Source organism: Scophthalmus maximus, chromosome 2, assembly GCF_022379125.1.
Source record: "Scophthalmus maximus strain ysfricsl-2021 chromosome 2, ASM2237912v1, whole genome shotgun sequence".
In the NCBI taxonomy this organism is placed as follows: Eukaryota; Metazoa; Chordata; class Actinopteri; order Pleuronectiformes; family Scophthalmidae; genus Scophthalmus; species Scophthalmus maximus.
Window position 1 is genome coordinate 27,459,456 of NC_061516.1, and position 13,045 is coordinate 27,472,500.

Below are 13,045 nucleotides of genomic sequence, written 5' to 3' on the forward strand. Positions count from 1 at the left end.
TGGAGACAGTGATGAGACACGACGACGATGACAGAAACATTCTGTGTAAACATTTTTAAAATCTGCTGTTTCTCGAATGTGTCAAGTCTTTTCTTGGCATGTCGCCCTTGGCTGGATTTCCCTCTTCTTATTGTAAAAACACACTGTTCCACAACAGAGACGCTAAACGGCTGTTAAACCTCACAAGGAACATTTATTCTGCTCCGCGGTGCAGACGCAGCTTCTGTGAAAAGGTCAGAGGGCGACGAGGACGGACGTGACGTCACATGGCGAGCAGGGGAGTTCTCCGTCAAGGATCCAGTTCTGAAGGGAAACGGTTGAGACGGAGATGTTCGTGGCGTGTACAGTACTTTGTGCTGTGCAGCGTTTTGTGGTTTCCACATGAAAACCACATGAAAGCTGGTCGGAGGCGTCGTCTGAGGAGATAATTCTTCCTCGCTCCACTTTTTACAGCCTCGATAAAGAGAAGTGCTTTGGCCCAAAGACGTGGTGTTTCTGGTGCCGTCGGCTCGTCAGCAGTTAGCAGATCTTAATTACGTTGGGAGGAAGTCCGGGCCGAGGGCCAACGGACAAGTGATTAGTTCCTGGTCCAGATCCATGAAAAAATATCTGGGAGCATCCTTCCCACTGTGTTTTTCTTTTTCTAAATCTGCCACATGGATCTCATTATTATTTGTATTTGTATTTGATTTATTTGACCAACACAATTTAAGATCATCTGATGTTCATGTCTCAGAATCTGTTTCCAGTGTTGGAATCTAGGATCTGTCTCATAACGTTTCCCCAGAGTCTCGTTTGATTCACTTTATTATTCCCCATCGCCACTGAATGTTGGACAAGCTGCAGAATCTTCCAGGAGACACGTGGTCGCAGCAGTAACTGTTCACGTCTGTCGTGGTCAAAGGCTTCGAACATCTTTTCAGTCTGAGTCTCTTTTCTCCAGCGGCGGCTGAATAAAGGCACTGTGACCTTTCCACGGGTTGGAGCTTTTATTAAAAGCCATTAGGTTGAATAATTTTTATATATTTCACGTGTTTGAAGTGACAAAGTGTTCATTCATGTGTTACTGATTTGAAGGATCCTTTAAACGTCAGACCTTCTCGTCTATGTGTCATCAACAGACGTGATTTGGAGTTGGAGTTGGAGTAAACTGGTCTATTGAAACGAGAGTTCAGAGCTGCTGGCGGCTGATAAGCTGGAAAAACGCTCCACGTGTTCGAGCTTCGTGATCTGCTGTTTGATCAGCGTCGCTGCTGCTGTTTGTCCGGAGCAGACGGGTCGACGCCCGGCCGATGACCGGCAAGGCTGTGAGAGCTGAACGTTTACGAGTGTGAGAGAGAAAAGAGGGAACGACGGACTCTGCAACACACTGAACTCTTCAAGTTTCACAGCATGAAGGAAATGTTGAGCTGAATCTTTCGTCCAGTTCAGGAGTTTATTATTCTGTTAACTCTGAATCACTTTCTTGCAGGTGGACAAGACTCCTTCACGTTGGGCGGCAGCTCACTCCCGACCCGGACGGAGCGACGCTCCACGAACCAGTTGAGAACCAGGATGTAAGAGTTGGAGGAGAAAACCACGCAGGTCATTCAGAAAGAAACACAACCGCATCGTCTGCAAAGAGGAGATAAGAAACTCTGAAACTCTCCTCCTTTACTAGATCTTCCAATCCCAAACAAAAAGAACAAAAAAAGACGGACCCACGGACTCCAAGTCGCGAACAAGAAGCACAGACTGGAACTCTCTTTTGCTCGTTGTCGTCAGTTGCATTCGGACCCGTTTCACAACTTTTGCTAAGCAACAGCAGGTCAGCAACTGATTTACAGTTGCCGAGACAAGTGAAGATTTTATTTGCAGACAACTGAAACTATACGATTCCACCGTCGTCCTGTACCAGATGTGTGGGACCAGAATGTTTTCTTTTGGGCAACAGGCCGTCAACCACACATTCAAACAAAGTTCCGTTTTCCTAAAAACTCTCAAGGAAAAGAGACAAATTCATGTCTCTTCCTGAAAACATTATCTGGTCAACGAGCTCGACTGATGAGACGAACGGACCAGACGGTGTAAAATGGAACCAGCTGTAATCGGGAGAGTATTTTTCCAGACGATTGACTTTTGGAGCTGATCCATCAAAGGTCAAGGTCGACAAAACGTTTTCCAAGATAATCTCCGTGAATAATAATAGAGACGATTTAAAAACTTACATTGATCATGAAAATTATTCTGATGTCTGAACAACCTCAACACAACCGCTCACGGCTACACACACACACACACACACACACACACACACACACACACACACACGAGATCTCCAGCGGGCTCATTACCAATATCATATCAATACAAAGCCTGGGACCTTGATTTGTTCAATAATTCAGACGCCGCTTCTTCTTCTGCCGAAGGCAAGTCTGGAGGACGGTGTTAGTACACAAATCCTCTGCGCGTGTGTGTGTGTTTGTGTGTGTGTGTATGTGATGAATACATCACTAAATCCACCACTGATGAAAATTCCCTTCATTACTCTTGCTTTTTTAAGAACCTGAATATTCAACAGTTTAAAAGGTCAAAATCTCACAACACACTCAGGGTTTCGCTCTGTGATACAATGACGAAATATTACGAGACTATTGATCAAAAGAAATATATAGTAATAAGAAGAAGAAGAAGATATTTGATCCATAAAGTACGTTTCAAGCTTGAAGCACAAAGTGTTTTCGAGAGTGAACATTTAAATCAGTAACTCATGTAAACCAGAGTAGGACATTAATAATGAAGGAACATCTGGATTGAACAGCACCGAGCCTATAAATAAACAAACAGATGTGTAAGTATAATACAAAAATTAATACTCATGTTATGAATAAAGAGAAAAGATGATCCATTAGAGCAGGAGACATTCAAATAAAAGATCTTATATGAAGTGAATATTTACCCTTTTCATATAAACTCTCACTAAAAGGAAATGAATGTGTCTGTATGTTCATCTCATCGGCTTCACACTCGTGTAGCGTTAGTGTCATATTTAGAAGAAGTTATTCACAGAAGTGATATAGTTCCATGAGGTGGACCCGACCTCCGTGTGAGTCTCCATGTTTCCACATGTCGTGTTGAATACAGGTGTTGAACTAAACGCTCCAGAATACGTCACGTTTGCGTTGCAGACGCTGCCGGAAACTGGAATTGGAATCAGCGGTGCGTCACCATAGTGTCCCCTGTCGGTCGCTCAGTTGGATGTGTTTTGCAACTTTTACCAACAGATGCCGCCAGAAAATTACAAAAATTACACGCTGGGTCTTCAAAGATCTCACAAAGTGAATTTGGAGCGATTTGGTAAATTCTCACGTGAAAGACAAACTCTTCATTTACAATCACCGGGAACGTCCGGCTCTTCTCTATCTATTTATGTTGGTATTTGAAATTGAAGCTATAACATTGTCTCACTAGAGGTCTGGAAGCCACAGACAATAACACTCTCATGACGGTCCTGGTGACGGCGCCGCAGAGGAAGTGACTGACCGAGTGGTTTGTCCGACGATGCTTCAGGATTATCTGGTGTTAGGACACGTGGGGATGAAAAGACTTCAGGGATCCTTCATGCTGTTAGATCAATTTCATATTCATTTATCTTTTCGAGCTGGAGGCCGCTTCATTAGTTCCTTCTCGTGTGGACTCACAACAGCTGCTGGGGCCTCTGCTGCTCCTCACCTCATCTGTCACAGCCTCTCGTCTCTCCTCTCCTTTTTCATCCCCCCTCTCATCATTCTATCACTCTCTCCACTCGTTCACTGTTTTCATCAGATTAGTTGTCTCCTCTTTACTTCACACCGCCCTCCTCACCTCATCTCCTCCCTCCCTTCACCCGTCTCCTCCCACCTTCCTCTGATCTCATCTCTTCCTTTCCCTCTTTGCTTAGCTCTTTATTTTTCTCTGGCTCCCTCTTCTGTGTATCTTTGTTTCTCTCCATCCATTGCCACCTCCCCCTCTCCTCTCATCTCATCTCCCACACCTCCTCCTCCCTCCCTCCCTCCCACCACCGGGCCTTTGTGTATTTCAGCCGCAGGGAAGGAGTTAGAGATGCCGTCCGGTCGACAGCGCCGTGCAGTAAATCGCCCGTCGACCTCCCACTGCGTTTAAATTCTCTAATCCAGTCACAAAAGGAACGAGGCGACGAGCTGCTGCCTTATGAGAAAGGTCAAGCTTCTAACTAATCTCAGCCGCCCGGTCGTCCCCCGACACGGTGCGGTGTCATTGCTCTTGTGTCTGGAGGTCACCGCGCTCCGCACCGCGACCTGGCAAGTTTTGTGTAGCAATTAATTGCCACATCCCGGCGACTGGCACATATGGGCCTATTATCATAAGGCCCCGTGGGAGGGATATTTCCTGCAAACCATTATTCTGTGGGAAGTGACAGGGAAATATTTTAAAATGCCAACAGGCTGATCGGGTCTGTGGGTTATTTTTAAAAACAGCGGTTCTGAGAAAGAGAAGTGGACGGTCAGACTGTCCTTCTGTCAGAAGAGTCTTCAGCGTCAGATGACGTTGTTCCCGTCGTCTTCTCTCCGAGACGCCTGGAGAATCAAGTGTCGCCTTGAGAAACATCACAGACGAAGGAGCCCGACCGCATCATCACGTCCCAACACCTACATAAGATATGATCATTGAGATCTGAGGGAGTTCATGCTCCAGTGTTTGAAGTGTAAATATCACACACACGAGTCAAACATGGCGTCCGAGGCGACGTGTGCGATACCGACTCGACGAACGTTTCCTCTCATTTACAGTTTCATCTTTCATGAAGCCCATCGTGGGAGAAGAAAAGAATCAAACGTGATTTTGTCAGTTTTGTGACAGTCTGACCACGACATCACTGACAGTCTCGTATCAGACACGTACGACCTCTGCGTCTCTGCTGCTCTGGAATTATAGATATTTTTAAAGAATGTTTCTGGAATCGAAACCTTTAAAACTTTAGGTCTCAGATGGGAACGATCCCAACTTAGTCCCCACAAGAATAATTATGGGCTGTTGATTTTTAATCCGAGGAGAACAGGAGCAGATTAATATCCTCCTGATCATCTCAATCCTGTGGGAAATCACATTTTTCTTCTTCTTTTATTTCACTTTGACTAAATCTAATTTAACCAGGGATTCAAACAGTTATTACATTTGTTTTTATGATGTATGAAAGTACCAGAGGTATTTCTTAATTTGCTGAGGTTGAATCCGTGTGATTGAGATGCTTCAGTGTTTCCTGAGGCTTTGTTTCTCTTCCCCTTTGTCGCCTTTTTCTCTGGAGCATCATTCTCCTGGCTGAGCGTCTCTTGTTCACCTTCTCCCACTCTTCCATTTCTCACTCAGCCTCTCGCCGTTTCCTTCCTGTATTCCTGGCAGCGCTCAGTGGTTTTTCCGAGTGGCCTTCAGAAGCTGCTGGTTCGCCTCTGGAGTCCTGCCAGGCTTCACGTGCCCCTCAACACTTCATCCTCCTCTACACATTTTAATCTCCCCTCACTTATCTCCCACTTCACTCGTCTGCATCTCTCTCCTCCGACTCCCACCTCGTCATCTCTCGCTGCTCCTCTTCTCCACCATCCATCAGGCTGTGAAACTCTTCTGTCTCTCTTCTAAACGTTGGATTTCATGAAGATGAAGTGAAAAGGAACTTTATGTCTTCAACACTATTAACTTCAGCTCCGTCTCTTCTTTACCTTCTTTACCCAGTTCTCTTCTTGTTTCTATCAAAGTCGTCTGGCTCTTCGTGGGTCAAACCAGGTTTTATCATCGGGTCAGTCCTCGGGTCCGTCCTCGGGTCAGTCCTCGGGTCAGTCCTCGGGTCCGTCCTCGGGTCAGTCCTCGGGTCAGTCCTCGGGTCCGTCCTCGGCTTCGTTCTCGGGTCAGTCCTCGGGTCCGTCCTCGGGTCAGTCCTCGGCTTCGTTCTCGGGTCCGTCCTCGGGTCAGTCCTCGGGTCCGTCCTCGGGTCCGTCCTCGGGTCCGTCCTCGGGTCAGTCCTCGGGTCCGTCCTCGGCTTCGTTCTCGGCTTCGTCCTCGGGTCCGTCCTCGGGTCCGTCCTCGGCTTCGTCCTCGGGTCCGTCCTCGGGTCAGTCCTCGGGTCAGTCCTCTTCTTCGTCCTCGGGTCCGTCCTCGGGTCCGTCCTCGGGTCCGTCCTCGGGTCCGTCCTCGGGTCAGTCCTCGGGTCAGTCCTCGGGTCAGTCCTCTTCTTCGTCCTCCGGTCCGTCCTCGGGTCCGTCCTCGGCTTCATCCTCGGGTCAGTCCTCGGGTCCGTCCTCCGGTCCGTCCTCGGGTCAGTCCTCGGGTCCGTCCTCGGCTTCATCCTCGGGTCCGTCCTTGGCTTCGTCCTCGGGTCCGTCCTCGGCTTCGTCCTCGGGTCCGTCCTCGGGTCAGTCCTCGGGTCAGTCCTCGGGTCAGTCCTCTTCTTCGTCCTCCGGTCCGTCCTCGGGTCAGTCCTCGGGTCCGTCCTCGGGTCCGTCCTCGGGTCAGTCCTCGGGTCAGTCCTCTTCTTCGTCCTCCGGTCCGTCCTCGGGTCCGTCCTCGGGTCCGTCCTCCGGTCCGTCCTCGGGTCAGTCCTCGGGTCCGTCCTCGGCTTCATCCTCGGGTCCGTCCTTGGCTTCGTCCTCGGGTCAGTCCTCGGCTCCCTCCTCGGGTCAGTCCTCGGCTTCATCCTCGGCTTCGTCCTCGGGTCCGTCCTCGGCTTCGTCCTCGGGTCAGTCCTCGGCTTCGTCCTCGGGTCAGTCCTCGGCTTCGTCCTCGGCTTCGTCCTCGGTTTAGTCCTCGGGTTCGTCCTCGGGTTCGTCCTCAGGTCGTCCTCGGGTCTCTTATCTCCACATTTGACCCCTTGTTTTTTAAAAACCTGTTTCTTGTTCGTCTGACGACGTCGCAGCTTCTGAATGAACCGACTGAATGACATTAGTTTGGTGAACAACAGGACACGCCTCTGGTCATGGTCTTTATTCAACCTTCAAGGAAAATAATAAATCACCAAAATAAAAATTGACAAAATTCTGTACTTGCCTGTTACCTGCCTTATTTGTGAAATTAGAATGTTTAATGCTTCTCTGACATCAGTGCAAAAATAGTTGGTTTCAGGTTTTTTTCTTTCTCTGTTACGATTCGGAAGAATTCCCCAGCTCCTCAGAAAACAACGCCCTGAGGGAAACGCCCTCTGTGCGTCTGGTTCTGGGTTCTGACGAGTTCACAGGTCAGAGAAATGTCACCTAACCTTTTAATTCAGGCAGCGAGAGGATGAGTCTTCTTCTGTGGGGGTTCTACGTCTGGTAATCAGTGACCTCAGGCAGAGACGCGATCTGTCCGTCTTTAAAACGTCTGGGTTCATTTTCCAGCGTTTCTTTTCTTTCTTTGGATTCTCTCCCGAATGTTTTTTTCTCTTGCACCTTCTCACAGAAACGTCGCTCTTCTTCTTCCTCAGAAGCCTTAGCATGCTAACGACAGACCTTCACACTGCTGACAGTTTTTCCTCCCTCGACAAGTGACTCCGAGGCGACTCGGAGCAGAGCACTTATAATCCCAAGGTGGTGAAAAACGACATATTCACTGCTTTTAAGAAAAGTCTAGAAACTGATGAAATAAGAAGCAGGTTGTTGCAGGAATACGCGGAGCGCTCGGCGTTCAGACGACATCCTGGAAGAGCTAAAGATGTGCACGTGCACATGCACACAAACTGTAACACACACACTGTAACACACACACACACACACACACACACGTCAGGGAAACAGTAAGTGTAGGAGTGGATCGTCAATGTTTCATTCCTGGAGAGAAACATTTTTCGAAGTTTTTGGGAAAAATAACCCTTTAAAGAAATAAATATATATAGTATATATATACTATAAATATTATTATTTTTGTGTTATTATTTGCAGCTCATCTGAAACTAAAACATCTACAGTTTGGGACACGAGTGAATGAGTGAATATGAATTTAAACACAAGAAAGGGTTTTGTCAAAATGAGCCAGATTCCTCGACTGAGTATGACAAGAGATAATAAGGAATCACAGACAAACTTGTCCCACGTCTTTGTCCTCGGACCCTAAATGATCCAGTCAGTCCTGCTGGACGAACGAGTCGGAGTGGTAATGAACAGGCGAGAGAATTCACAGAGATGTGTGAATCCAGAAAAATCAATAAATATCCACTGCTGAAAGTCGTCCCCCAACAAATGCACCAGTTCTTCCTGTTAGAGCAACGTTTTCCAAATGTCTTCAACTGAGGCGACGAATCAGACGTTTTAAATGTAAAACACACACACACTTACCTCAGAGTGTGAGTGTGCTGATCCGGAGGTTCTGACGGGGTCCGGGGGATTCGTCTAACCACCTGAGAGGAGGAGGGAGAAGGACACGGTCAGCAAGTGAGGAGGTGACGACCATGTTCGTCCAATCAGGGAGGAGATGATGATGTGGGATCAGCGCACACGTCTCCCACATCATCATCATCGCTTTCATTATGGAGAGAAAAGAGCCGAACCGAGACGATACCGAGGGAATTGGATCAGCAGAATTCCTCCAAAAACTAGATCTTTCACGTGAAGTTCTGCCGAGCTCTGGAGTTTCATCTCTCCGAGCGCTCGTTCCAGCTTCTGCTGCCGTTTGGACTTTGGTTCTGTTTTCACCTTAGATCACCGTTTGCCCACGTTGCAGCCGGCGGCTGGATCGTCACCGTTATATTTATTAAATTATACTTTTATTAAACAACAACAACAACAACAACAGAACAGTCTGGTTCCCTGGGGACCTCAGTTCTGTCCACTGGAGAGAAAATAACACAAGTGATTCAGTAATATTCTGTGATATGAGATGCAGCTTCTTATGTCATTAGATAATAGATGAGCTGCGGAGACCAGCGAGCGCCGACTTCAGCATTTCCCTGACTTCCGAAACTTCACACAGAACTTTGTTAAAAACATTATCACATCCAGTGATTTGACTGCTCAGACTACATGTGAATATGAAAACATCTGCTGTAATAAAACAGCGTGTCGTGAAGTGGAGCTGGAACAGACGATCGATAAGATCAATAACTGGTTGAGTCTGACGCAGATGAATGATGTCACAGATCCATCAGAAATGAACAAACCTGTCTGTCTGTCTGTCTGTCTGACTCCCTGTCTGTCTGTCTGACTATCAGTCTGACTGTTTGTCTGTCTGTCTGACTCACTGTCTGTCTGTCTGCCTGTCTGACTATCAGTCTGACTGTATGTATGTATGTCTGTCTGTCTGACTATCAGTCTGACTGTCTGTCTGTCTGACTCACTGTATGTCTGTCTGTCTGTCTGACTGTATCAGTCTGTCTGTCTGACTGACTGTATCAGTCTGTCTGTCTGTATCAGTCTGTCTGTATCAGTCTGTCTGTATCAGTCTGTCTGTCTGTCTGTCTGACTGTATCAGTCTGTCTGTCTGACTGACTGTATCAGTCTGTCTGTCTGTATCAGTCTGTCTGTATCAGTCTGTCTGGCTGTCTGACTGACTGTATCAGTCTGTCTGTATCAGTCTGTCTGTTTGTCTGTCTGTATCAGTCTGTCTGTCTGTATCAGTCTGTCTGTCTGTATCAGTCTGTCTGACTGACTGTATCAGTCTGTCTGTCTGTCTGTATCAGTCTGTCTGTCTGTATCAGTCTGTCTGACTGACTGTATCAGTCTGTATCAGTCTGTCTGTCTGTCTGTATCAGTCTGTCTGTATCTGTCTGTCTGTCTGTCTGTATCAGTCTGTCTGTATCAGTCTGTCTGTCTGTATCAGTCTGTCTGTGTCTGTCTGTATCTGTCTGTCTGTATCAGTCTGTCTGTCTGTATCAGTCTGTCTGTGTCTGTCTGTATCAGTCTGTCTGTCTGTATCAGTCTGTCTGTGTCTGTCTGTATCTGTCTGTCTGTATCAGTCTGTCTGTCTGTATCAGTCTGTCTGTGTCTGTCTGTATCTGTCTGTCTGTCTGTATCAGTCTGTCTGTCTGTCTGTATCTGTCTGTATCAGTCTGTCTGTATCTGTCTGTCTGTCTGTATCAGTCTGTCTGTCTGAATGACTGACTGAACAGGAGGATGGAACATGGACCAGTAGTAGTAGTAGTAGTAGTAGTAGATACTTTATTTATCCCAAGGGAAAATCAGGCATCCAGCAGCATTTACAAACATACATACAACAAACATACATCAATCCTACAAAAATAAAAATTCAAAATTAAATTAAATATTAAACTAACTATAAATAAAACTAGCTTATTACTACAGTGCACAAGGGGAAAATGTGCAAATGAAGGTTGAAATAAATAGTCCTTTTCTATTGTCCTCCCTGCCTTGACCAGGAGCTGTTGTACAGTCGGATGGCCGGGGGACTGTTGGTGGAGCTGGACTGGGACAACACTCCTCTGCCTGGTGAAGGTGTTGTCCAGTATGGACAGCAGTTTGTCCAGGGTCCTTCTGTCTGCCACTGTCACCAGAGAGTCCAGCTCTGTGCCCACCACTGAGCCAGCTCTCCTCCCCAGTCTGTCCAGTCGACCAGCGTCTCTCTTCTTGCTGCTTCCTCCCCAGCAGACCACAGACCAAGAGAGAATCCATAACAGTTTGGGGCAAATCCATATCTTTTTTTAATCACATTCATGAAAGAGATGAAGCAAAGAAGCGTGTTGTTTGATATTCCCACAGATTCCCAAGGGAATAACTCCTGGATCTGATATCTGAGTGTGTGAGAGTTTCATCCAGAGTCAGAGCGTTATTGAAGGTGGTGACGCTCCTGATCGAGTCTTTAATGATCCGCCTTCAGCTCGGGGAGTAAAGACAGTGTGAGAGGAGCGAGCGGCTCAGCCGAGTGGAGCCACGTAGCATATGGACGTTTAAAAAATGTAGGTGAATCAGCAGCTTTTACTCAACGGCAACTCGTGAAAACACTTTGAATATGAGACCGTGAGAAGAGTATGAGTGATGATCAGTGAAGTGAAACCCACTATGTTCACAGAACATAGAGACAAGTGGATAAACACTGGAGCCACAGGAGGAAGAGAATCTGTTATTTCAGCCTTTTCACCACTATTGTGCTAAAATAACTATCATTTTCCACTTTTCAGTAACAATATGTCGCATCATCCTTCACCACAACAGTAACTCTATGATAGTTCAGCCATGACGTTCAATACTACCTGACAAAGTCTAAGTGTTGACATGGGGCTGTGAGGGGGTTCAGTGAGGGAGGCAGAAATAATTACTGATGGACGTGCCCACAGTACGTTTCATTGTGATCTGCTAACATTCTGAGCTTTCAGGATTTTGAGAAGTAGCCCGAAATCTCAAACCTGAGCTAGTCTGCAAAATGAGCAGTTTGTCTTTTGATCCAGACTCAGTTCTGTGGTGATCAAAGTAACAAAGGTGCTGGTGTCTGCGTGTGTGCAGCTGTTAGCGTTAGCGGTTAGCTGCAGGTCAGATGAGGGTCAAAACATCCCCTGGTCAACAGACTCACGACGGATAGAAACAAACCACTCGAGGACGATGTGATTCTTACTGACGCATGATTGTTTAACCCAAAGCTAAAAAAAGAGAAAAGAAGTAAAACCTGGACTCTTCCGCTGACGACGCACACGAAACTCTGAACGCTGCAGATATCCTGAGAGAAACCAACCGACCGAGCTGCAGTGAACCGACTCGCTCGAGGCTTTTTCAGGAGGAGGTGAGGTCATCGCACCTGACGGGCGCCTGACATCACATCTTTCTTTTTATATTTAGACTTGGTAGTTTCTTTTCTCTGTGGCACATAAAGAAGTGAAGCTGTCGGACGAGTTCACAGTCTCAACTCCACCAGATTATCTTTTAATTCTCATTTTAGCCGTCGACTGACTTTATTAATCACGGCGAGAGGAACAAAGGCCACGGAAACAAATGAAAACTTGGGCTGCATATATTTCACACTTCACTGTTTCAGATGTTTGTGTCTGTGAGAATAATGAAAACTGTGTGAGTGGAAGAAAGAGGAGGGAGGACTGATGAAAGAAGAAACATTAGAAAGGAGATGAAAACTTGTTGTTTGTTCTCGTCTCAACTGATGTTCACTGACTCTCTTCACTTTCTGTATCTCATCTCATTCACTGTTTCCTCCTCCTCCTCCTCTCTTTCTGCAGATTCACATCTTTGTTTCTAATCCTCAGTTTTCATCTAAACCTCATTTCTCTCTCTCCCATCGCCAAGTATCTAGGTCACCCCCCAGCTCTCTCTCTCTCTCCCTCCCTCCCTCCATCTCTCTCTCTCTCTCCCTCTCTCTCTCTCTGTCACACTCTCTCTCTCTCTCTTGTGGTTGGTCAGGCCAAGTTGTCGATTTATAAAAGCAGAAGGACAAGATATGAAATGTGTCCTGACACGAGCTGACACACATGTAGTGTCTCTGGTGAGAGTCAGAGTGAGGGTGGACTTCAGGTTCCTCTCTGATGAACGACATGCAAGAGTTTTTGAATCAGTGATGTTTCACCACGTCTGTGTTCAGTGACGGAGGAGAACTCATCTCTCACTCTGTGTTTATGACCTGATTCATTCTGCTTTTCTCTTATTTTGTTTGTTTTTTTTACATTTCATTTGTAGAGGACGTGATGTTCTCTGGTGAATCTTAATAAACGTTGTGTTTTAAAAATCAAAATCAATCTCTCTCCCTCCCTCCATCTCTCTCTCTCTCTCTCTCTCTCCCTCACTCTCTCTCTCTCCCTCCATCTCTCTCTCTCTCTCTTTCTCTCTCTCTCTCTCAAACACCACAAAAATGTAAAGTTTGAAGAGCATTCTGGGGACAAACAAGTGTTATTAGTCTCAATGAGAGCTCAGATGAACTTTAGAGGTGAAGGAGGCTTCACAGAGCAGGAGTTCTACAGATTGAAGAATCTGGTTCAGAGGATTAAACTTGAGCTTTTAAATGTTGAGGAGGACGAGGACACGTGAGACGGTCCGTCTGCTGTCGATCTCAACTTCTGTATCTTTTTACTGTGTCTCTCCTCATGTCTTTGGAAATGATGATGTCGTATGGAAGCCAGTGGCCAGCACCATTCTGA

At 46.5% G+C, this 13,045-nt stretch overlaps 2 protein-coding genes across 4 annotated transcripts in view; one reads left to right on the top strand and one right to left on the bottom strand.

Annotated features, from left to right (window-relative positions):
- The window catches only part of sgcd (sarcoglycan, delta (dystrophin-associated glycoprotein)), a 126,186-nt gene that overhangs the window by 58,475 nt on the left and 54,666 nt on the right, over nucleotides 1-13,045 (bottom strand). For all 3 annotated transcript variants that reach the window (XM_035624362.2, XM_035624363.2, XM_035624361.2), the window contains exon 2: nucleotides 8,295-8,356. The gene's annotated coding sequence lies outside the window, so the exon portion shown is untranslated. The remainder of the gene's footprint in view (nucleotides 1-8,294; nucleotides 8,357-13,045) is intronic.
- The window catches only part of LOC124851015 (uncharacterized protein DDB_G0271670), a 20,528-nt gene continuing 8,775 nt past the window's right edge, over nucleotides 1,293-13,045 (top strand). The window contains exons 1-4 of the mRNA XM_047337531.1: nucleotides 1,293-1,330; nucleotides 1,472-1,556; nucleotides 5,776-6,748; nucleotides 7,139-7,219. Coding sequence (XP_047193487.1) covers nucleotides 1,293-1,330; nucleotides 1,472-1,556; nucleotides 5,776-6,748; nucleotides 7,139-7,219 — 1,177 coding nt within the window. The remainder of the gene's footprint in view (nucleotides 1,331-1,471; nucleotides 1,557-5,775; nucleotides 6,749-7,138; nucleotides 7,220-13,045) is intronic.